Source organism: Anabas testudineus, chromosome 10, assembly GCF_900324465.2.
Source record: "Anabas testudineus chromosome 10, fAnaTes1.2, whole genome shotgun sequence".
In the NCBI taxonomy this organism is placed as follows: Eukaryota; Metazoa; Chordata; class Actinopteri; order Anabantiformes; family Anabantidae; genus Anabas; species Anabas testudineus.
In genome coordinates, this window is record NC_046619.1 from 23231412 (window position 1) to 23257243 (window position 25832).

Below are 25832 nucleotides of genomic sequence, written 5' to 3' on the forward strand. Positions count from 1 at the left end.
GTTCAGTATGGATTTCGGAATAGAGTTTGTACAAAGTTATGTTGTCGGTGGGGCAGATCTAGACAGGATCAGATGGAAAAACTGCAGCCAGGGCTCAGGGACCAGTGAAGAGACATCTTCCTCAGTCTGAATGATTCCTGGTGCTGCAGAGTCCAGCTAAGAGGACAACGAGCTGCACAATCAAAAATGATCCAACTGCAGCAGCACAGCTCAAATTGATCAGAACTCGTCACCACTGTTCTGTTCTCATGTTCAAATCAGGTTCAGAGCTTGGCCCTCACTTCACAGCACCTTTCTTAACTGAACATTACCAAATCAATCAGAACAACGGTGTTGTCATGATTGGGCTGTCAGAACGGGACCTCACGCTCCCTCATCTCCCTCTGGACTCGCCACAGCCAGCTCCCTCTGCTTTGCAATCACGATATTGGACTCCCTGGGTCCCCTACATAATATCTCCTCAGGTTCTCCCCTGTCAATGTCGTCATTCCCCCTCTGTTCACTTCCTGTCTCTAGCCGTGCCTGCCTGTCTTTCCTTGTGCCCAACCTGTGCTCTGCTCACTCCTCCTCAGCCTGTCTTGCTCCCCCCTGGACTTGGTGTGATTTCTCTCTGGATTCCCTGGACTATGTTCCCCCCTCTGAACTCTGGACATTGTTACCTGTTCCAGTGAGTGTTTTCCTGCCATCGTGCAGTGGTTTTTGGTTTTGTACTTTGGAGTCTTGTTTTGTTACTTTGTTCCCAGTCACACTGATGGTTTTCTGTTGTTACTTTGTCCTCGTGTTTTCCCTGTTTTTGTATTTTTTTCAGTAATAAATCCTGTTTAAGTTAATTCCTGCCTCGTCCCCCTCCCTTAAAACTGTGACAGGTGTCGCGATTCCTGCTTGGTCCTGGCCCAGTTTCTTTAGTCTCTCTCTCTCTCTCTCTCTCTCTCTCTCTCTCTCTCTCTCTGTCTCTGTCTCTGTCTCTCTCTCTCTCTCTCTCTCTCTGTCTCTGTCTCTGTCTCTCTCTCTCTCTGTCTCTGTCTCTGTCTCTCTCTCTCTCTCTCTCTCTCTCTCTCTGTCTCTCTCTCTCTGTCTCTGTCTCTCTCTGTCTCTCTCTCTCTCTCTGTCTCTCTCTGTCTCTCTCTCTGTCTCTCTGTCTCTGTCTCTCTCTCTCTCAGACATTTCCTGCTTTGCCCATATAAGGATCGACCTGATCCACTTCACCTGTGTTTCACTCTGCGTTATGAGCTCCATTTAGCCCTCAGTTCGCTGCCAGATTGTGCCGGTTCACTCTCCAGCAATTGTTCTTCACGGATTCACCCAGCGCACCCAAGGCATGGCTTTAAGACAGAAAAGGGGATCCGGGGAGACCGATTAAGTGCAGGACAGTACAAGCAAAAACATTAAGGCACACAGAATCCCTTTAAGGGACAGTGCACCAGATGAGATAAGCAGCATGAGGGAAGTGATGTTTGCCCCACTAGGAGCGCAGAGTGCCGAAAGTGCAGGAAAAGAGGGCACTACGCTGTAATGTGCAGGACATCTGCTGTAAGAGAGGTGTGCACCAGGCCATATGAGCAAGAGACATTTTTCTCAGGGGCTGTAACAATACACGAATCCACCACACCCTGGCCTGTAACACTGAGTATCAACATTGTATCATTTAGCTCTAATTAGAAGGCTGGAAAATGTGTCAGATGCCAACAACAGCTCAGTTGGTCTTCTAAAAACAAACCCTGTTAAAATAAAACTTAAAGAAGGTGCAACAACCTATTCCATCATAATAGCATGACGAGTTTCAGTACCTGCTTCCCAAAGTGAAAGAGGAACTGAAGAGGATGGAAGAGTGTGGCGTGATCACAGAGATAACAGAACCTACTGACTGGTGTGCCCCAATGGTTCCTGTTCCAAGAAAAAATGATAAAGTGAGAATGTATGTGAGACTTAATCGTCTCAACGAAGCTGTAGAGCGGGAAAAATACATTCTCCCCACACTGGATGATATGCTTCTTAGGCTTTCTGGTTCAAGCATGTTTTCCCTACTAGATGCTGCAACAGGCTTTTGGCAAATTCCTCTAGACAAAGACGGCGCCAAATTAACCACATTTATAAAAGGGGAGATATTACCTTAATCGCCTTCCATTGGGGATCTCCAGTGCTCCAGAGATCTTCCAGAGAGAGATGAACAACCTTCTCAAAGACCATGAAGGTGTAGCAAGTCAAGTCAAGTCAAGTCAAGAAGCTTTATTGTCATTCCAACCACATATAGCTGAAGCAGTACATAGTGAAATGAGACAACGTTTCTCCAGAACCATGGTGCTACATAAAACGGCAACAAGACAAACATGGGGCTGAGGACTGCTAAGTTGTCCTAGCAAAACACATAAAGTGCATCCTGTGCAACCTAGTGCAAACAGTGCAAGAACACAAAGAAAAAGTGCAGACAGACGTCAGAAGACAGTGCAAAAACAGAACACAAAACACAAAACAGCAGCGACCAGTAGCGGAAATGAATACAATTTACAACTGAAGGATGGAAACATGTCGAATCTAGCGAGTGTGTGTGCTCAGTTCAGTTTGTTGTGTGTGTGTTGAGGAGCCTGATGGCTTGGGGGAAGAAACTGTTCAAAAGTCTGGTTGTGAGGGCCCGAATGCTCCGGAACCTCTTCCCTGATGGCAGAAGTGTGAAGATTGGGTGTGAGGGGTGGGTGGGGTCGTCCACAATGCAGGTAGCCTTGCGGATGCAGCGTGTGGTGTAAATGTCTGTGATGGAGGGGAGAGAGACTCCAATGATCTTTTCAGCTGTCCTCACTATCCGTTGTAGGGCCTTGCGATCCGAAACGGTGCAGTTCCCAAACCAGGCAGTGATGCAGCCGCTCAGGATGCTCTCAATGGTTCCCCTGTAAAATGTAGTCAAAATGGGGGCGGCAGATGGGCTTTCCTCAGCTTCCTCAGGAAGTAGAGACGCTGCTGGGCCTTTTTGCTGATGGAGCGGGTGTTGAGTGACCAGGTGAGGTTCTCCTCCAGATGGACACCAAGAAATTTGGTGCTCTTGACGATCTCCACTGACGCTCCATCGATGTTCAGTGGAGAGTGGTCACTCTTTGCTCTTCTAAAGTCAACAACCATCTCTTTAGTTTTCCCAACGTTCAGAGACAGGTTGTTGGCCTTGCACCAGGCTGAGAGCTGATGTACCTCCTCTCTGTACGCTGACTCGTCGTTCTTGCTGATGAGACCCACCACAGTCGTGTCATCAGCGAACTTGATGATCTGATTCGAGCTGTGCATCGCTACACAGTCGTGAGTCAGCAAAGTGAACAGCAGTGGACTGAGCACACAGCCCTGTGGGGCCCCAGTGCTCAGCATGGTGGTGCTGGAGATGCTGTTCCCGATCCGGACTGACTGGGGTCTCCCAGTCAGGAAGTCCAGGATCCAGTTGCAGAGGGAGGTGGTCAGACCCAGTCGGCTCAGCTTCCCAATCAGCTGCTGGGGAATGATGGTGTTGAATGCTGAGCTGAAGTCTATGAACAGCATTCGAACATATGAGTCTTTGTTGTCCAGATGGCTGAGAGCCAGGTGGAGAGTAGTGGTGATGGCATCGTCCGTGGAACGGTTTGGACGATACGCAAACTGCAGCGGGTCCAGTGAGGGTGGAAGCTGGGACTTGATGTGCCTCATGACCAGCCTCTCGAAGCACTTCATGATGATGGGTGTGAGTGCAACAGGGCGGTAGTCGTTGAGGCAGGAGACAGTAGACGTCTTCGGCACCGGCACGATGGTCGTTGACTTGAGGCATGTAGGAACAACGGCGCTGCTCAGGGAGATGTTGAAGATGTCAGTGAAGACATCCACGAGCTGATCTGCGCATTCCCTGAGGACCCTGCCAGGGACGTTGTCAGGACCAGCAGCCTTCCGTGGGTTGATTCTGCGTAGAGTCTTCCTCACGTCGGCTGTGGAGAGACAGAGCACCTGATCATTTGGGGGAAGGGTGGATTTCCTAGCTACCGTGTTATTCTTTACCTGTACCTCAAATCGGGCGTAGAAGTCGTTCAGCACATCTGGGAGGGAGGCATCGCTAACACAGACGGGTGGAGTTGTCTTGTAGTTAGTGATCGCCTGGATGCCCTGCCACATGCGCCGGCTGTCTCCGCTGTCCTCAAAGTGGCCGTGGATCCTCCTGGCGTGCGCGCGCTTCGCCTCTCTGATGGCTCGGGACAGTTCAGCCCTTGCTGTTCTTAAGGCCGTCATGTCTCCTGCTCTGAAGGCGGAGTCCCTTGACTTCAGCAGCGCACGCACCCTAGCAGTCATCCACGGTTTCTGGTTGGAGCGTGTAGTGACGGTCTTGGAGATGGTCACATCATCAACACACTTGCTGATGTAGCTGGTCACTGATGATGTGTACTCCTCCAAGTTGACGGAATCACCGGTGGTTGCAGCCTCCCTGAACATGTCCCAGTCGGTGCACTCAAAGCAGTCCTGAAGAGCAGAGATGGCTCCTGCTGGCCAGGTCTTTACCTGCTTCAGAACCGGTTGGGAGCGTCGGACAAGTGGTCTGTATGCTGGAATTAGCATAACAGAGATGTGGTCTGAGTATCCGAGGTGGGGGCGGGGCTCCGCTCGGTACGCGCCGGGGATGTTGCTGTAAACACGATCCAGCGCGTTCTCCCCCCTCGTAGCAAAGTCCACATGCTGATGGAGTTTAGGGAGCACCAACTTGAGATTTACATGGTTGAAATCTCCGGCAATGATGACCAGGCCGTCAGGTTGGGCGTTCTGCACGTCGCTGATAGCTCCATGTAGTTCACCCAACGCCTCTTTGGCATTAACGCCAGGAGGGATGTAAACTCCAAAGATGAAAACAGTGGTGAATTCCCTCGGTAAATAAAAAGGTCTGCACCGAACAGTCACAAACTCCACAAGTGGTGAACAGTAGCTGGAAACCAGTACAGAGTCCTTACACCAGTCAGTGTTAATAAAAACACACACACCACCGCCGCGACTCTTACCGCACAGAGCTGGGTTTCTGTCGGCTCGAAACGCGGTTAGGCCGTGTAGGTTGATGGCGGCGTCCGGGACACTGTCGCTGAGCCACGTCTCAGTGAAGACAAAGACGCAGCAGTCTCTGTACTCACGCCGCGTAGTTCGCTGTAGTCGGATGTAGTCCAGTTTATTGTCCAGGGAGCAGACATTAGATAAAAACATGGACGGTAAAGCCGGCCGGCTAGGGTTAGCACTTAGCCTAGCCCGGACACCCGCCCGTTTGCCGCGTTTCCGCTTCCTCGAGCACCGCTTCCGATGTGCCTTCGCCCGGCCACCGGCCTCAGGCAAGGCCGGAGACTGGGGGCCTGGTGTTCGTGGCCGAAGTCGTAACCCGAGGTCGCGGAGGTCGTCCTGCAGATCATCATGCAGCTTGGTCGGTGCATTATACCTGAGTCGAAGCAGCGTCTGGCGATCGTAAACCGGAACACAACTGTTGTTGGTGTTCATTATTGTGTTTGGTCGTGCTAAAAACGCGGAAAACCACGAAAAGCACCATTGTTGGTCTCCGGAGAGGCCGCTGCGAGCTACTGCCGCGCCGCCATCTTGGATCTCCTAGCAGCTTTTATGGATGACATAATCATCTATGGGAAAACTTCTGCTGAACACGACCAACGACTGAAGAAGGTACAACACACTTTGGAAAAAGCTGGGCTGAAACTGAGCAACGTAAAATGTAAACTGAGACAGAGACAGATCAAGTTCTTGGGGCACATTGTAGACGAGCATGGCATTAGACCAGACAGTGAGAAAATACAAGCCATACTCACCATCAAGCCACTGCAAAACACCACAGTGCTCTTGGTGTACTAGGTATGGTGCATTACTTACCTAACTTGGCAGATGTAACTCACCCACTTAACGACCTACTCAAAGCTGACAAAGCATGGGCGTGGGGGCAAGCACAGGAACAAGCATTCACCAGAGTCAAACAAATGCCTACAGAAGCACCAGTGCTATCCTCCAGGGACAATCTGATTATTATGATTCATACACATTCACTGTTCTTGTACTGTTCTTTGGTTGTGTAAAGCTGCTTTGTGACAATGTCAATTGTAAAAAGCGCTCTACAAATAAAATTTAATTGAATTCAATTGAATCCTCTTATGATGCCACAAAAAAGACAATCGTAAGTGCTGATGCAAGCAGCTGTGGACTGGGAGGAGTTCTCTTACAGGACCACGAGGGACAGCTACGCCCCGTCGCTTACTGCTCCCACACATTGTTTGATGCTGAAAAGAGATATGCCCAGATAGAGAAGGCGTGCCTTGCTGTAGTTTGGGCATGTGAGAAATTCTCCAAATACCTATACGGCCTGGACCACTTCACAGTCCACACGGACCACAAACCACTGGCACCACTCTTTAACGTCAAAGACATTGATGCTGTGCCACTACGTTGCCAACGACTACTACTCAGAATGATGAAATTCAACGCGAAAGCTGAGTATGTTCCTGGAAAACTGCTTGTTGTTGCAGATACTCTCTCAAGACACCCTAATACAGTTCTCCAGATGAATTCTCTCGAACTGTCAGATGATATAACAGCCTTGGAGGAAATAACAAAGGAGGCATGGCCAATGTCTAGGTGGTAGCTGGAAGAAGTGATACGAAGCACAAAGGATGACCCTGAACTTCAGATTGTGACGCACTTTGTGAAGAATTGCTGGCCAAGATACGCTACACAAGTGCCAACAAACATTAAATCCTACTATGTGGTAAGAGAGACTCTTTCAGTATATGACAATATGATTCTTTATGCAGACAGGATAGCCATTCCTACCCGACTCAGAAAAGAGATCGTGGAACGACTCCATGATGGTCACATGGGTATAGTGAAGTGTCACCAATGTGTTAAAATGAGTGTTTGGTGGCCAGGAATGAACAAAGACCTGCAAACCTGGATTGACAACTGCAAACACTGTAACACGATGACACCTTCCCAGCAGATGGAGCCACTTATCACAACTCCTCTACCAGACAGACCCTGGCAGAGAGTAGCTGCAGACACCTGTGAAGTGCACAAAAGACATTACCTTGTCGCAGTAGACTACTTCTCCAGGTACATAGAAATAGCTCACCTGTCAAGCACGATTGGAGCAACTGTGAGAGCTCACCTCAGCACCATCTTCTCAAGATGGGGTTGCCCAACCACTTTAGTCACAATAATGGACCACAGTTCTCAGTTCAACTGTCCAACAATTTGCCAAGGCCTATGATTCTGAGCATGTCACGACAAGCTCACATTTTCCCCAAGCCAACGGCGAAGCTGAAAGGGCTGTGAGGTCTGCAAAACACATCCTGAGACAAACCGACCCGATGATGGCTCTTCTAAGTTGTATAGCAACACGCATTCAAGCCACTGAATTTAGTCCGACACAGTTGATGTTAGGTCGCCAGATGCGCACCCCGATTCCAACGCTGGAGAAGAATCTCACACCTCAGTGGCCAGATATTACCTTTGTGAAAGCAGCCGACTAAAAAAGAAAAGCTGGTTACAAACGTTACTTTGACAAACGTCCTGCAAGCCAACAATTACCACCACTGACGAGAGGAGACTTGGCTTCCATTAAACTCGACAACCAGAAAGGATGGACTACGAGAGCAACTGTCCTGAGCCAGTGTTCTTCACCAAGATCCTACCTAGTGCGTACAGATGGTGGAGTACTTCAGAGCAACAGACGTCACCTGCGTCTGATCCAACCAACTCTTCCTCAGCTGGAGCTTGAGGGTGGAGAGGACAGAGATGGGACAGAGACTGTACAAGACAGAACTCACAACAATTCACTTACAACAACATACAACATACATTCACATACATAGCTACAACAGAACAGTGAAACAGCTGAAGAAAACAAGCCTGCCGCAGTGATGACATCACTGCGGCAGGCAGTGATGTCATCACTGAAAGACTTAGTCACCTGAAAGACTTAGTCACGTAACTAGTTCCAGACACTCATAGATCGCCAGTCAGGCAGATTAATCTTCTATGTAGGTAACTTGCGGACTACCTAGAAGCCCTAGTTTATAGTTATTTTGTTTATGCTGTTAATGAAAAGAAATACAACAAATGTTAGACTAAAATGTTAAATGGAAGAAAACTGTTTCCTTTGGAAAACGTGCACAGTTTGTTACTCAAAGAAAGGGAGGTGTAATGTCAGGAGTTCAGGAGGTACTGGTTAATGCAGTGGAGTGATTTGATGTCAGGTGTATGTGCATGTCAGTGTATGCGGAGGTATCCGTGCCTGTTAGTCCAGCAGCCACTGCAGTACCTGTGTGTTAGCAGCACTGTTAATAAAGTTCCTTGTTGCGATAAGCCAGGAGTGGTTATTATAACATTACAGTGACATGACGGAGAACTCCTGATGGGCCATCCATGGGTCCTGCTTTTCCTGCCTCTTCAGTGATCTGAACTGAACTGAACTTTGCTGCTTTTCAGTGAACAGATTCTATTCAATTCAATTCAGTTTTATTTGTATAGCGCCAAATTCACAACAGAAGATCAACATCACAAATCACTAACTGGGGGTTCCACACTCTGACCTCTAACTGGAGAAATAAATATTCTCTAAAAATCATTTAACAGGAGAAAAAAGGAAAAACTTCAGCAGTATCAACCCGAATGATTTTATTGGTTGGTTACATTTCTACAGAGATCTAGTATCTGGTGTGTGGAGTGTTCAGCTCAACACTAACAGAACCAGTGTTTCTTATTACAGATTCAATTTGTTTGTGTGACGAGGAACAAACTAATAACTAATTACAAATAACCAATTTTTACAGTTTCAGTAAAACAGGTTTTCAGTTAAATATGAAAGAAAGTGTTTGATCACAAGAAAAATGTTGTTAGATAAATGAAAAACCAAAAACCCACGTCCAAGAAAAGTTTGTTGAGACATCATCTTCACAGAGCAGTGACCTGTTCTTCCTCCGCCTGTTGCTCGTCTTTCCCCGGAGTCTGCACATAAACACACTTTCATCAGGCGTTTAGAACACACACACACAGACCAACAACACAACGCCTCAGTTGGTGCAGTTCGTGATCACATTGGTGCAGGTGTGACATTCAATTTCCAGCTGTAACATACGTGTTAGATGTTTAGTACAGCGACTGTTTACCAGGAACAGCAGCGTGTGGTGGATGATGAACTCTCTGTTGAGTCTGAGCAGATCCTGGGTCACGGTCTGGAACAGAGTCGGGACCAAAATCACAGCCAGATTGTGAGCGGACATCTTGTTCACCTGAGAGTACACCTGGACCCTGGGAGAGATAGGGGAGGGGGTTGGGGGTGTGGGTATGAATTTCTGCAGCAGAAACCTTGAACCCAAATGTTGTGTGTGTGTGTGTCTGCGTGTGCGCGCGTGTGTGTTACATGTAGAAGTGTCCGAACAGAGCGCTCAGTGTGGCTCGGTTGTCGTCAGGAAGTTGCCGTAGTAACTGCTGGTACGCTTTAAACCTGGAGTGTTCACCTGAAATTGCTGAGAAACACAAGGTACTGTTAGTACAGGTGTAGTAGTAGTACTACTGCTACTACTACAGCTCCTCTGACTGCTGTATTTAAGTCAGGACTCACTGAAGACGACACTGAAACCTAGAGACAGTTACAGATGGTTCCTGAGTCTAAGTGAAGAGACTAAAACCAACAAAGAAGACTGGACAGAGTCTGGACAACGTGGATCGTTGGGTTTAGTCTCTTGTGGAATTTACTGAGGAAACTACAGCATTCATCATTTAAGCAGCAGTAGTAGTAGTGGTAGTTGTAGTAGTAGAAGCAGTAGTATGCGTAGTAGTACTACAGCTATTTCGTACTGACCTGCAGCCTTCAGCCACTGCTGTTCATTGGGTATCAAACTCGCCTGACGTCGCACATATTGTTTGAGGGAGGAGCAAGCATCCAGCACTCCCTGTTCGTCACTCTCCAAGGGAGCGGTGCTTGGTGATGTCATCAGAGCCTGCACCAATCGGTTGACTTTGGTGGCGAGGCCACAGCGGCGATAAATACCCTCCACCTGCAGACCTGCAGGACAGAAACCACGTAGGTACTAGATCAGGTCTGAGAATATCCAGCATGTTCAGCAAGTTGTCAGCATTACCAACAGTTAATTCAATAGACAGAGGACAGTAAAATTCACCAAGCACTATAGATTTCATTCAGAGCCTCTTTAACTATTAAATGTTATTTATAATTAATATATAGTTATTTCCTGTAACTAACTGGCCTTTACAGTTCATTTTGGTATAAGCTTCACATTGGTTATGCTGACAATGTTCTTTATAGCTGTTCCAGATGTTCTCACACCACCAGGTTTGAAATGTTTTATCTTTTCTTTAATCACTGACTTCATACTAGCTGTCGTAGAAGTTTTCTGTTGGCAACAGAATTCAATTTACAGGTAGAACAGTGAAAGAACGATTTTGACGGGGGAATGTTGGTGAGTTACATCTACGGCTTAGTGTTTAGAGATTTGTCTGATAATATTGGAAGAAACACTAAAATACTGAGAAGCCCTTCTATTTGTGGGTGTTTGTATTTTGAAACGTGACATTTTTATTTATAGAATAATATTAAGTTACAGAGAATAAAAGAACAGAGGCTGTTTGAATTTCTCTTAGTTATATATACAGTTTTATCTGTTCTGACCGTGGGCTGTGATGTGGGAGATGCAGCGTTCGATGGCCGGTGGTACCGAACCTCTGGATGCCAGGTTGATGACCGGGTACAGAGACTGACGAGACGGGCGCTGGCTGGGTGGAGGAGGACGCTGTGGAGCTGAGCTCTGATTGGCCAGCGCTTTTTGCAGGTGCTTGTACCAGGACTGACAGCTGTGCTGCTCCTGGAAACGCAGTGACACGCTCCTGAAAAGAGGACAAGATCCAATCCAAAGTAATGAGGTCAACCAATCAGAACACAAGACACATCAAACCCTAAGATCTCGTGTTGCTTTGTCTTGTCTCAAGTTTATTAATTAACACTTTTGTTATGAGGTGATCAATTTAAAGGGTTCATGTGTTTGAGGGTGCTTTCACACCTACAGGCTTTAGTTGGATTAAATCGGACTCAAGTTCGTTTTCCCTCATGATGCGGTTCTATTTGTCTGGTGTGAACACGGTAATCGCACTCGAGTTTGCACCAAAACAACCGCACCGAGACCCTCGAAATGAGGTGGTCTTGATCCGAATCACTTAGCGAACTCTGGTGCAGTCCTTACAAACTGAGTCGGACTAAAGCGAACAAATTAAGGTGTGAAAACACCCTAAGTTTCATACCTGTCTCCAGTTACCATGGTGATGAGGTTTTCTGATGAATCCATTTCTAAAAGACAAAGTAAATTCAGAGTTCATTTAAATGTAATCACACATTTCAGATGGATTTAAGTTAATTCATAGTAAAAAGAAATCTTCCTGCATGTTTCTGTCAAGTTCTAAAGTCCAGATTCTAGAGGAGCTGGAGCTGGTCCTTGTTTTCTAACTTTCTTACTTTAATTTCAGAAACATTTTTCACAGCAGTAAAAAGGTCAGATCATCAGGACCAACAGTTGGATATAGTCGAGTGTCATCTGCATAGAAACAAACATCACATACAAAAGCTGAACTGAGACTCGATGGACTCCACCTGGAATCTCCACATGGACCTGATGACCTCAAAGAGCAATTTAATGCTCTCAAAAAATCAAGGTGAGTCACATTAACATTAACATTACTAATAGGTGGAATAAGGAAGTAAAGTTTCAGGTGTGGGGAAGTAGAAAATTCAATAAAACTTTATTTGTTGTTTATATTGATCCACCGTTTGCCCTATGGGATGCGTTTGGAGACTGGAGTTGGTCACACACTACTATGAAGTCGGTCTTGGCCTCGGCGGACGTCGGAAGCTGTTTCTCGGAGGTCTCGACTCAACGCTCGATAGTCCAGGAATGGAACAAGTCTTCCTGCAATAACTAACTGGACTCTGGACTCTTAATTTAAAGACATTAACTGTTATACTGGACTGCCTGCTGCCTACACAGCATGTGATCACCCATATGAGGATGGGTTCCTTGTTGAGTCTGGTTACTCTCAAGGTTTCTTCCTGTTGCCTTCTCAGGGAGTTTTTTCTTTGCCACCGTCGCCCTTCGGCTTGCTCATCAGGGACAATCTGATTATTATTATTCATACACATTCACTGTTCATGTAAACTTCTATAGTTACTTTGGTTGTGTAAAGCTGCTTTGTGACAATAACAATTGTTAAAAGCTCTATACAAATAAAATTGAATTGAACCGTACAAAATATAACTGTTGTTATATGTACAGAAAACCCAACAACCCCACTGAGCATCACCAGGAGACAACAGAGGGGGCAGGGGGGGGTGGAAGCCGGTGTTACCGTGGTGACTGAGCTCGCTCAGCTCCATCCTCAGAGTCTGTTGCGGTTGTCTGTGGATGGGGTGAACACTCACACCTTCCTCCCAGAGTAACAACCAGGCGTCCGAGTGATTCGAGTCTCCGGCCACTTCAACCACACACACTTTACTGACAGCTGAAGCTCCGATCACCTCTGCGTAGCACACACCCCCTGGGAGAATCACCTGCACACAAAGGCACAGGTAATGTTGATAAATACACTGGTTATACTGAGATTGGAATTCAGCTGATAACTGTGGTTAAACTGATAAATTTCAGTCTGAACCCTGAACTCGGGTTGGTTAACAGGTTTACCTTCAGTATATGAACCAGGTGAGTCAACAGACCGTCCTTATCATCAGCAGCACAATTTAACTGATCGCTCAGTGTCACCATCTCAAACTGATGAGCTGGCCTGAAAACACACAAACACGTAGAGTTTACTCTGACAACTGTTGTCAGTGTTTCAATCCACCTGAACATCACATTAGTAAAGGTACACGGTCATGCGCGTACAGTAGCGAACAGAAACAGTAGTGGTAGTAATATCAGTAGTATTTACTTACCCATCTTTGAGGAAGACTGACAGAACTTCTCTCAGGTCGAGGACGTCACAGGCTGCTGAATCATTTTCTAACGAGAAGAGGAATCGATCATCCTCCAGTTTACCGTGAAGCTCCTCGTCTTCCTCACCTGAACACACACACACTTTGTTTTGTATTCACTTCACAACCAGTGGTGGTTGAGGTGTTGGACAGACTGACGTGTCAGGAATGATGAGTGCTAACAGTGAGTAAAGACCCGTTTATAGTCTCTGGAATTAAACCTGGTCTTCTTTACATTCACACAAGTGGTCTTACCTGAGGGAGCAGAGTCAGGTCTCCTATTGGCTGACGGGTGCAGGTGGGGTGGGACCTCTAAATAAAAAAAATATAAATGAGCAACAAGATTCCAGATGTTCAGGTTCATGGTCGAGTGACAATCCAAAGTGAATTTTAGAGGTTTGAGATGTTAAACAAAGTTGTGACATAAATACAGGTATAAGTTACCCAAGTACTCGTTGAGTCGAAGCAGCTCGGTCTGCAGAGCCTGACCCGCCCTCTCAGCTAGCAGGATGGGGGAGAGGCTCTGAAGATCTGACTGGCACACCTGCACACAGGTACCACGACTCAGATACAGACTGTAGTAAAATCAACTTAAGAGGCGTAACCCTAACCCTAACTACACGTGATTAGAGTTGCACACGTTATCGTGTTTACAAAGTGTAAAAACCTTTGCTCCCGAGCAGATCAGAGACATCGTTTCTCCTACGTCGTTCGTACAGACCACCTCACGCAGCCTCTGCAACACAGCATCATCATAATCATCCTCACATACCTGCACATACCTGTAACGGATCTATTGTCAGTACGTCTACTTTACATAAGGACACACTAAAGCTTATGGATAAATGATTTGTGGATTTTGTTAGAAAGACGTTCACCAAGTGAAAAAGTCTGATCCATGGTCAGAGACAAATAATAAACTTATCTTATATTTACTTCATTTGGCAGACGCTTTTATCCAAAGCAACTTACAACCCTACAAGGGTAGGCAGGGTAACTGTAAGGAGGTCTTGCCCAAGGACCCAAAATGGAGATAGGCCACAACTGGGATTTGAACCCCAGTCTCCCACATGGAAAGTGATGATCTTACCACTACACTAACCAGCATGAAGAAAAGCTGAATATTATTTTTCTATACGTACACACAGATAAATAATTAAGACAAATCAACATTAAAATCTCACTAAAACTGTTCTTTTTCTTTGTTTTCTATCAAAAACCTTACATATGTGAACTGTAACTACCATTTCTTTTGTTATTTTTATTGCAGTTGCATTTGTGTTGTTTTATTTTATTATTAATTCTACCATTAATTTGTAGGTTTTATCTTCTTTTTAACTGCACAAGCTTTTGTAGATCTGGTTGAGTCAACTGGTCTAAACTATATTTATCTTTTCATTTTATACATTATTTTAGTATTTACTGAGTTCGTGCAGGTAAAAAATATTTGTATTCTATGTATGTCAGCATATATTTTAGTCATCCATTTATAAAAAATTGACATTTTTAAACAAAGCATTGATGTAAAAAATCTACTTGTGTATCAATAGCATTGTTCAATCATGGTCCCTAATAGTTTTAATATCTTCAGAACTAAATATGGTTTATACAACATGCACTGTACATACAAGTGATCATTATCACAGGAACCACTGCAACATGTGACAGTCATGGTGGTTTAATGTTCTACTGTAAGTGAAGAGAAATGAGTCAGACCTGGTCCATGAGGGACTCATATGATGTCAGAGGGTGGACTCGTCTGTACCACCCCCTGCTGTATTTATCCTGAATGAACTTTGACCTCTTCTCGTCAGGGGACTCAGGGCGCAGCTGCTCTGTTGCCGGCACAGCTGGAGCCCAGACCTGATTGGCCAGCAGGTTACCATAGGTAACAAACAGCTGGGAGAGGATTAAAGGATAAAAGGGTTAAAGATGAAGGTGAAAGACAATAAACCTTTGATTACCCCCTCACCTATACGGTTGGTTCAGTCCTCACCTGCATGAGAGGTTCAGTCCAGATCTTGTTGTCCATCTTCAGACTACGGACCTTTGACAGATTGCTGCTCAGACCTCGATGGTGACCTGAGAAGAGTCTCAACTTAGTCATCACAGCATGACAGAGAAGAAAAATAGGTGATACATGAAGGTAATTCCTAGGAGACAGGACTGCACACAGGACATTAACACAGGGGTTAGCTTCCCTTAGCTTGTGTTAGTCTCTTTAGCCTCCATTAACATTGTACCTGCACAGGCCTGACAGATGACCAGCAGCAGGTTGACCGACGCCCACTCAGGATTGGCTGCTCCGCAGTCACCACACACCTTGTTGGAGGGATTTTCCCAAAGGCGCAGCGCCACCTGGCTGGAGGACAGGGCACTGCGGATAGACGAGGACAGGGTGTCCAACCAGAGGGACAGATCCTTTGAAGAATCAACAGACAAGCTGTGTCCAGGGGGAAGGGTTGTCGAGAAGAAAAATGGGAAGAAAAAAAGACAATGGAGGAAAAAATTTAAGCAAAGAACTAAATACAAACTTTAGGACAATATCAGTTTGCAAACAAACTACAACAGATAGTAAGACAGAGAAACACAAGTAATACCTGAAGGTCTTGAATGGTGTGATGAGGGTAAACGAGTGTTTTCCCAAAGGTTTGACTGTGGCTACATTCAGAGGGACAGAAAAGGAGGCGATGCCCAGCTGGAAACCCTCCTTGTTGGGATAAATCCAGAGGTCATGACCCCAGACAGCAGCATAGCAGCGGCTCCGTGTGTCTTTCATGGTGAATTGTCCGTGGAGTTCTGGAGGAGTTGGGCTTGGCTGACCTCGAGATGCCAGCAGAGACGTGACCCAACCTTCATGCACCTCTGAGACACAAAACCACATGATAACAGAACTGTCTGTACATCACATAGTTTCAGATAGTCAGCGGGTACAGCTTGCTGTTCTCTGGCTTCTACACAAGTCTTACCCCTGCAAGTCTCACAGCTCTTCCAAACTCAGGGGGTTTTATGAAAACCAAGAAAGAAGAAATATTTTAGTGATCCTACCATCACTGCACTGGCTACTATTGCTTATCAAACGGTGTATAGAAGCTACTATAACTGATTTCTTTTAGTGCCCTGATTCTTGGTGCTGATTCTGACCCAGATCAACCCATACTGGAATTCTTAAGAATTGAGCCAAAACTGGCAAACACTGACTGATCAGAACTGGTCTTCAGTTTGGAACCACCCTGATTCATCTGAATACCAAGGAACCAAACTTGTTTACTGTAGTATCCATTGAAGGTCTGTAAAGAGTCTCAGTCATCCAGGTCATGGTTATTCTACATTTGCCTTTAGTGGCAACTAGACTTGTTTCAAGTTTTTGAGGTCTTTTTTGAAGTTGTTTCACCTTCCATAAAGTAGACTATAGTATTCTGTGCAGTATTCTTACCATCATTGTGAGCCATGAAGTCATAATGTTTCTTCCTGAAGTAAACAGAAAATCTTCTTTTGTCTTGTTTTTTCACGTTGGTGATACTGGAGACGTGGAACAACACCTCACTGAACTGGTCCTGTAGAACAACACACACCCATAACTGTGCTGACAGACAGAAGAGGACAGCAGGGACAGAGAGACAGACAGACAGAGAGAGAGACGGGTAATGACACATTAACTCACTGTGCGTTTTTTCCACAGTGACATCAGCTGTCCGTCAAACGTTGCCCATAAAACGTTGTGTCTGTAGGAGAGAAAACACATCATCTGTCAAACTATCACACCAACTAGTGTGATCCTGTTAATCTGGTTCATGGCCCTGAAACCAAAAGCTGCTGAGCCCCTTACCAGAAGCAAAACTTCCCTAATCTGTGAACTTTGAACTTTTTTCAGTTTTCTTTTCCTGGAATATCAGCTGGTTGCAGACTCCCAGTGTGGTCATTTGACTAAATAAGTTACATCCGTGTAAAGTGTGAAACGACTTTGTCACACAGAATAATCAAGATATGAATGGAACAGGATTCACTTCAATGTTATGAACATTACTCTGCTTTAGAAATACACATACCACAAACCGTACACACAGAGTACCACATCTTACACTGATCCACCAGGTTTTATGTCAGTATAAGTTAACACAGCTGAATGATGGTTCTTACCTGAAGCCCTTCCAGACATCCAGCCAGCTGGACCGGACCACAGCGCTCTGTGGAGCTGAGCTTCCACTGCCACCTTTCTTCCTCGATACTCGAATGGTGGCTGCCCTGAAGAACAAACACACTTTAACAAACTAAAGGCCTTCCTTATTACACAAAGCATCAAATTTATCCTGAGGACCAAGTTCTTAAACTCAAACTCCCCAAAACAAGACAAAGCAATTTTTCACACCAATTCAGTTCAATTCAATTTTATTTGTATAGCTCCAAATCACAACAGAAATCATCTCGAGACACTCGAGACACTTTACAGTGTTTAAGGTTTAAGACCTTGTAGAATATAACTGTATACAGAATTATATTGAAAACTAAACATGACTATGGTTTCATATGTGTTTGTGTTTACCTGGGGATCTTCTGTCTCACAGACTTTCCTGATTGGCCAGCTGAACGAGGAGGGGGTGGGGCTGGACGGGCCGGCACGATACGTCCTGAAGGATTTACTGAGATGCTGTGAAATAAACACACAACAGCACTCTGTTATAACCAGGTAGGGACTCTTGGGTTTAAACCTGGACTGCCTCCATCAGCTAAACCCCCTCTACTGAGAAGCTGGGATTTGGCTGCACCCTGGCACAGGTGCTCCACAGGGGACAATACTGTCTCCATTCCTCTTCACCCTGTATACCTCAGACTTCAGGTACAACTCAGAGTTCTGTCATCTTCAGAAGTTCTCTGATGACTCTGCAGTTTGATGTATTCAGGGTGGAGCTCTGTTCTGGGGGTGGAGCTGGACCCTCTACATGTTGTAGCTGAGAGGAGGATGCTGTCCAAACTCCTGTCAATCCTGGATAATCCCTCCCACCCACTGCACAGTGTGTGCAGTGTGGTGTGTGGACAGAGGAGCACGTTTATCCAAAGACTGTAATTGATTGATCGGGTCGGATTATGCACCGGGCTTCTGGGGATATTTCTTTCTAACGAGACTCTTCTTCATGTGCTTTGTGCTTCACTCTACAACACTCTGCAACTCTACATAGAAAGTAACGACAGAAAATCACTGCAAAAGGGAGGCAAACTCACAACCAGGGGGAAGAAAGTCCAGAAAACTAAGGGCAAGGTCCAGGGTGTAACAAAGTGGTGAATCTGTGTAACAGTCCATATGATTCCTTGTGCAGACAATTCATGTGCAAGGATCTATGTGCAACAATCTGGCGACAAACTGAGGAATATGGGGAGTTATAAAGGAAAGGAGAACACAGTCCAAACAAAACTAACTGAATGGGGATTCCTCCTCCTCCGATGCTACACCTGGATCACCTGTGTGAGGCCGCACCCATTACCTCACCATCAAAGAGGGAGATGTGAATAAACTGTTTAAACGGCTGGACCCCAGCAAAGCCACGGGCCTGGACTCAGAGAAAAAATCCATGAAGATTTTGAACTATTACTGTGTTAAAAAACAGTAAAAGTGTTAAAATGCAAAGTGCATAAATGCTGTAGCCACACACTGTTGATTTTATACTTATACTATTATTTGACTTAAGTTGTAATAAGTTTATCAGTTAGCTACAGTTTAGGCTTAATCTGCTAGTTGGAGATCAATTGGTTTAGTCTTCTCTCACATACTTCCTCATTCCTTTCCTCATTCTAGTAAACATTGTTGAGAAAACACTGGGCATCATTGCTGTGATCCCCCCATTTTCAGGTATGTTGCTAAACCTTGACACCACTGAAGTGACTGTAGTGAGTTTTTTTTTACATGTTTAAAGTGCTAGGAGAATGTTTGAAGTAGTAGACAGTGAAGATGATAGTGGACTTAAGGAAGAACCCAGCCCCCCTCACACCAATCATCCTCTGTGACACTCTGGTGACCTCTGTCGAGCCATTCCGCTTCCTGGGAACCACCATCACCCAGGAGCTCAAGTGGGAGCAGAACATCACTCACCAAGACGTTCAGCAGAGGCTGAACTTCTTGTGGCAGCTGAAAAAGTTCCACCGCTCCTGTGTGTTACAAGGACATACTGCAATGTGATCCACTCCACTTAGAAGGAGATTGGCTGCAGCTTCCTATCGCTCCAGAACTTTTACGTTTTCAGGACCTATAGATGTGCAGCCAGAATCGCAGCCAACCCCTCTCACCCTAGACATGGACTCTTCCAGTCCATGCCTTCTAGCAAGGGGCTCCGGCCTATCAGGATCTCACACCACAAAAACAGTTTCTTCCCCACTGCAGTCAGCCTGCTGCCCCAGTGCCGCAATTCCACCCAGGTGACCTGACCTCTGGACCTGACGTCAAGACAGATTTCTAGTGCCTAGTACCTGGTAATTAACTGTTTCTGATTCTGATTTAAATTAAAGGTGTTTGTCCTGAACTGATTGTTTATGGCACAAACTGGTGATAATCACAGATTATCTACCCTGGTCTCATATCCATGTGCTCAGAAGACAGATCTGGAGGGATCCTGAAACCTAAATCATCTCAACCAGCTCCTTTCAACAAAAGGGACCAGCAGCTGAACCCTCTTCTGAACTCACTCCCTTAAGCTCTGGCTGGTCATCCTACAGAGGAAGGTCACTCTGACTCTCCAGTCCTGACTCCCATCACAGCTGCTTCACACTCAGTTGCAAACCACAATCAAGCAAATGAACCATACATTATAGTAATGAAAGTAGTTTCTGTAGTACTATATACCTGTTAGTACTCATAGATGGTGTAGAAACAGGGTCTCCTTCCACTGGTCCCTCAGGTCCAGAGGGGGCGGAATTAACTCCTGTATCTTCATCTTCATTGGATGATTCAGTGTCAGCTTCTTCTGGACTCGTCCAACAAGACAACACGGTGGCATACGGTCTTTCCTCTATGATGGTTTGAGAACTTAAAACTAGAACCAGAAAAAAGACAAGATTAGACCGATTGTAAGGTGAAGACCAGGACCCAGACAAAAACCTGGACTGAAAAAGTGGAGGCTTATACCTTGTTTGGGCTCTGGTTCTCCCTCTATCAGAGGTAATGTAACTCCTGCTGTGGGGTCTAAAGTTGACATCACCAGCTGTGACAACGCCCCAACATCTGGACACATGTTAATACAAAGACACAAGCTGAGCAGCCAATCAGGAGGGAGAATGTCTGAGAGGTGTGACCTGTTTAAATCCTCTAAAACAGTTAAGAACTGATCTGACAGCTTCTTTATGAACTAACAATCACCACTTTAAACAACCTTGGGCTGGTGGTCTCTCCTTCTCCTAACTGGTTATTATGGCTTATTGTGTAAAACTGGATTCACATGGTTTTGGCCTGTACATACTGAACTTACTTAACTTTTTCTTTTGTTTCCTTCTCAAACCTGCCTCCTTATTGATGCACAACTTGTCTGCAGCCCACAGTTAATGATTGATTTCTCTGTTAGGGGGGGTCAATGAAGACCCATCACTTAGTGTTTGATCAGTTAATCTAACTAAATGTTGGGTAAAGGTCACATAAGCATAAAATAATAAAGCTGCTGAAACTATTCTGACTGAACCCAGCGGACTTATGGAGATGTTTTACCTTCATCATTTCTAACCCCCCACTGTAAACTATGTGACAGGTAAACTAATCAGACAAATGACTAATAATTGATCCATGTACCTGTGTCCCCAGGAACTCTGATCCTGGGCGGGGAAGGGGGTTGGAGTAGGGAGGGTGGGTGTTGTGGGGCTGATGGAGCAGTGCTAACAGCAGGGGTAGCCACACTGCTAATAATTCCTGCTAAACTAGCCAATGAGCAAACAATGCTGTCTAAGCTAGCAGCATCTGGTACAGGTGAGTTGGAGGGGGTGGAGTTTAACATAGCTGGAGATGAATTAGCCAGAGTGTTAGCAGTTCCTGTTAAGCTAGGTATGTGGGGGGCAATGCTGTAAGCCATGTTGTCAATGGAGGGGGGGGCAGTGGGGGCCAAGTGGGTGGGGGCGGGAGCAGAACCTCCAATGGTGGTGGCAACTTCAGCCAATGATGGGATGTTGGTGGCGATGATGCCAGCAACAGCTGCCAGAGTGGGGTCTACGACACCCCCAGGATCACCTTCACCTGAGGGAGGGGTCACATTGACATAATTACCAGACATCAGCTGATATGCTGAGACACCTGTCAAATAAATAATCTATTTCCTCTGGCTCATACTATCCTCTACTATTGCATACTTTCACAATAAAAGTCCTGTTATAGTGAGTCTAAAGAGGTCTGTAGATGTTTTTACATGTGAACTCTGGACAGTGTCTGGACACACAACAGGAGACAATCCGTGTCAGACAAGTTCTCACTGGGGGAAATAGTCAGTTTGGTTTCAGTGAGCTCCCAGACATCAAAATCTGAAGAGTTCATAATAATTCACCTCTGTTTATCTGTTGTTCAGTGTCTATTATTTTTTTTATTTCACCAGATTTAATTTCTAAACACTGTTGTACATGTCACTGTGCATTTAGAGACACTGATCGATGCGCCCCATACATGTGCACTGTGTATATCTGCACACATTTTGAAATTAAGCATTATGTTATGTTTTTTATTTATATGAGCACTTCAATTTCAGGTTTCCATTTTATTTCTGAAAACAACTTCAGACTGGATATTTTCACAATAAACTATCATTATCACTGAGTTTCATCTACGTTCAGATTGATGGGATCCTTTTATGGTCCAACAGGAGGCATTGAGAGATGAGCTGAGCTCAGAAAGTCACAGCTAAAAGTGATTCTGATCAGTTAGTAGCAGAGTTTACATTCAATTCAAATTGTGAAGAATTTTAGATAAGTTTAGAAAAACAGAGTCCTGGAACTGTTCACACAACTTAGAACAGGACGTGTTGAACGTGTAAAAGAGAATTACGAAGAGGGAAATGCTTCAGATTCCTGTCGTGCACAGCTGAAGGTTGCGTGTTAACTGTAAGAACCCGTGATGTCTTTACAGTCATCACAGATTAAATCATCACAGACAAACCGGTTCCACATAATCACCAGTTTCTAACATGCTGCAACAAACTGGTTCAACTGTTCCCAGTGAAAACATGCTGCAGCATGTCGGCATCGAGAATAAACAGCGCCAATCAGACCTCAGACCTCCAGCTAGACTTAGTCCTGGATTCTAAATGTGGACTCTCTGATCTCTTAGTTCAAACATCATCAATAAAAATGAGAGAGACTGTTCAGAACCTGCGGTTCTTGTTTTTCTCACAGCTCAGGATCCTCCAGCTCTGACTAACATAACATAAGTGAGCAGCAGCTCTAGCACAACTCGACATTTGATCCTGTTTCTTCTGCTTCTCTCAGCGACAGGCGAGCAGTTTAAATCTTTCAAACAACAGAAATAGAATGAGGAAAACCAGACCCGCTCACTGACACTCTCCAGTACATCAGGTGTTGATGACATCAGCAGTGACAGGTGGAATAACCCTGTTGATGTCACAGTGACACTTTCACCTGACTCCGTGTGGACAGGTATTAGTCATGTTCACCTGTTCACACACCAACAAACATAGACTCCTTTAAATCAGTGACTTTAGCATCGTGTCAGTGTGTGTTACCTGTGCTCAGGTGAACTCCATTGGCACAAGCTGTCTGTAGATTTTCACCAACCTCGTCTCTGAAACACAAACATAGGTTTAAAGGACTGTTCTGTAGATTTACACCGTCTCATAATCATACGTCTGTGCAGTTGGGTCCAAAAGTCAAAACCACATCAGGAAAACCTGAGATAATCTGAAATCCACCTGGAACTAGTCTGAAGGTTTGAGATGTGATGTAAATATCTGAAGTGAAGATGATCAGTGCTTTTGTAGAGGTCTCACAGGAGGACTCTACAGTCTGACAGAACCGTTTAGTTTTTGTTCACTAAACTCGGTTTCAGTGGTGAAACTGTTTTTCTGACTCTCACTGAACAGACTTCGATTTTCTGATGGTTCTGATCCAGCTTTAGAAAAAACAAATCCAGTTTCCACCAACCCTGTGAGAGTCTCGCTGTGCCCATTTAAAATCCTTCAGTCCAACTGTGATGTGACTCAAAGCTCCTTTCTGCTCAGAATCACAATTTGACTTAGTCCTGATGGTTCTGCTGAAAACTAGAGACATGTTCCAGTCATGTTCATACCAGGTTCATTTATTGAACAAGTCTCTGATCGAATCCACCTGAACCTGAGCTTCGCTGGATCAGAATCAGGTCTGAGCCGTGTGCAGAGAAGTTAATAATGATCCTCAGTCTGGTTCTGACTTTTGGACCCGAACCTTTATTTTACTTTCTGCAGAATTAAGAGTTTTTTTCCTGGATTTAAAGGTGATCTCACCTGTCCAACGAGAAGGTGGAGCCCAGACTGTCCCTTATGTAACGGGCTCGAGGTTTCGGGACGGGAGGAGTCGGAGGAGCAGACATCTGACGGACAGGAGAAGACAGTTAGTGGATCACACAGGAAGTATCACTGTCTCCTAGCAACTGAGCGAACATACCTGACTGAAGGTAGAAAAAACTGAAACCAGGTCAACAGGACAGATGTCCCACAGTCTGTCTGACCTCAACTGGAGCCTTTATGTCCTGTCAGACCAGAGGAACAGCCAATCACTGCACTCAGCTGCAGCGACCAATCAGCTGCTCTGAAATAATTAAATCACAGAAACTGAGGTTAAACGTAATAATTGATCAATCTGATCTAATCTATTGATTCATCAGGTTACTGATCAAAGTGATTACTCATCAATCTGGTTATTGATCAAAGTAAGTATTGATCAGTGTGAATAGAAAGTGACATGTAATTAGTGGCAGAAAAAGTACTGAGTTGTACTGCAGTAAAAGTATCATTACCACAGCGAAGAAACGTTACAGTAAAAGTACTGCAATCAAAACTACTATTTTATACCTAAAGCAAGTATAAAAACATCAGTTAGTTTCCACCACTGGCCCAGATCATGGAATTCAAGTCAGAAGCAGGATTCATGAGCTCAGTGTGAAAGTTTAAAACATCAGCAGGAAAAAGGGTTGATGGCAAAAGACAAAAGTAAAGGAAGAAGGAGACGGAGAAGGAGAGGGAGAAGGAGAGGGAGAAGGAGACAGAGAAGGAGACGGAGCTGGATCAGCAGATCATGAGTCTCACATAAGCTTGAAGTCTCAGGAGCCACAAAAACAGGTGAAGACAAACCTCGGGCTCAGCTCGGTGTCAGCGTGACACTCTGGGCGGCTGCAGGTCGTCTCTCTGTCAGTTTACCTGGGAACTCACCTGTGGACACTTTTTTCTTAACGTGTTGATCTTCCTGCACTCACAAACTCCTCCCTGTTAAATCTGCTTGCTGCTCGGCGCTCTGTCTGCTCAGGTGTGGTAGCGCTCCTATTTGTGTAAGGAAACCTAGAACCAGAATCTGTTAATCAGTCAGGTCGGCAGCAGACCAACAAAGTGTCTTGTGTTAGTTTGTCAGTGCAACAGAGAGAGATAAGAACACAAAGACTAAAGTAGAGAATGATCAGAAACAGGCTGAACGGACCCTGGGATCAGAATTTACCAGACAGTTCTGATGGTGCACTGAAAAGAATCGGATCTGAACTCCGCGGTTCAGTTGTTTTAACTGTTTTTACAGTGAATCTGACCGGTTCAACCTGCTGCAGGAATGTAGAGGGCGTGGCCATGTGTGTGTGTAGATGAACTTTAACCCCCACCTAAATCAGTCCTCCCGGTTTCAGTCTCTCTCTCACAGGAAGGAAACCACGAGTCCTGCAGCAGGATTCGATTGTTTCAAGTGGACTGTTTTAAAGAGTGTTTGGTTAGAAATGTGCTGCTGTGTCATTTCCCCAGTGACACAGTGACATCTGTTATTAAGATGTTTTCACGCTCACTTACTGTGATTTACACTTTATAGTGAGTTTTAAACTCTAAACCAGAAATGTTTTCCAGTGAATGGGTCTGTAATCAGATCAGAACTCTGACGGCCTCTAGTTTACTCTTCTGTTTCTTCTCCGACGCTCAAAGGGCGACGAGTTTTGGGTTTTGGAAGTTTTAAACTCAGTCTTTAGTTTTAGTTTGTGTCGACTCTGACAAAGTGACTGGATGAAGGTGGGACTGTGGGCCTTCACACCGACACACTGCCCCTCATCATCAGACTGACCAGAAAGGACAAAACAGACCTGGTCCCTGAGTCCTTTCTGTAACCTGACCTGGGAATCAAACCACCGACCCTGTGAGTTTGGCTAAACCCACTGTTCCAGCAGAAAAATATGTTTTCACTGTGTGTCAGGAATCTGACGAAGCTGCTGCAGCCACAGTTTGATTCTTTCTGATTCAACAAAAAACTCCATATTTTATTCTCTTTTTTTTTCTTTTATTGACCCAGGACTCAGGGACCAGGTCTGGTTCTTCCACTGATGTAACTGTGGCTCAGCTGCAGTCTTATGACGAGTGGCAGTGTGTTGGATTGCAGGCCCTAACCTCACATTTTCTCTGTGACTCTGTGGAAACTCTTGTTTGCTCCCACCTCAGATTTTTGTACTCAGTTTTTTTCTGGTTCTGGTTCTTTGTCTAACCTGCGACCAGCTGTAAAAAGGACAAGCTATTTCCCTTTGAGGATTAAAAAGGTTTTTGAATCTTGAACGTGAAAACGAAGCTGCAGTTCCTCTGACAACTACCAGATGTCAGTGTAAGAACAGTTTCAGATTATTTCAGATTTGTCAAATATC

General features: G+C 45.1%; 1 protein-coding gene across 3 annotated transcripts; it reads right to left on the reverse strand.

Moving 5' to 3' along the window:
* Positions 1-8621: 8621 nt before the first annotated feature.
* On the reverse strand, positions 8622-24698 carry LOC113161032 (arf-GAP with Rho-GAP domain, ANK repeat and PH domain-containing protein 1). 3 transcript variants are annotated; one of them, XM_026358524.1, is made up of 27 exons: positions 24385-24698; positions 23621-23764; positions 23461-23546; positions 22705-22763; positions 20775-21212; positions 20121-20216; positions 19839-20028; positions 17550-17654; positions 17147-17251; positions 16671-16731; positions 16443-16563; positions 15607-15871; positions 15250-15449; positions 15003-15088; positions 14723-14905; positions 13674-13742; positions 13451-13550; positions 13262-13318; positions 12968-13094; positions 12717-12816; positions 12385-12586; positions 11287-11332; positions 10661-10875; positions 9833-10036; positions 9392-9497; positions 9138-9279; positions 8622-8976 (listed from the first exon to the last, which is right to left on the reverse strand). In XM_026358524.1, the coding sequence occupies exons 3-27, from the start codon at positions 23544-23546 to the stop codon at positions 8923-8925; spliced, it is 3417 nt and encodes a 1138-aa protein (XP_026214309.1). In that variant the 5' UTR covers positions 23621-23764; positions 24385-24698; the 3' UTR covers positions 8622-8922. The 3 variants fall into 3 exon arrangements, with proteins under 3 accessions (XP_026214309.1, XP_026214306.1, XP_026214307.1); XM_026358521.1 differs by having other exon boundaries at positions 24307-24698; XM_026358522.1 differs by having other exon boundaries at positions 24262-24698.
* Positions 24699-25832: the final 1134 nt, after the last annotated feature.

Bases quoted from the DNA above. Each gene is read 5' to 3' on its own strand.
- LOC113161032 (XM_026358524.1), bottom strand. From the start codon at position 23,546: ATGTCTGCTCCTCCGACTCCTCCCGTCCCGAAACCTCGAGCCCGTTAC. The intron at 15,872-16,442 runs GTAAGAATACTG...TTTGTGTCTCAG, and splicing joins CTTCATGGCTCACAATGATG to AGGTGCATGAAGGTTGGGTC. The intron at 13,095-13,261 runs GTAAGACCACTT...GTGTGTGTTCAG, and splicing joins ACCTGACTCTGCTCCCTCAG to GTGAGGAAGACGAGGAGCTT.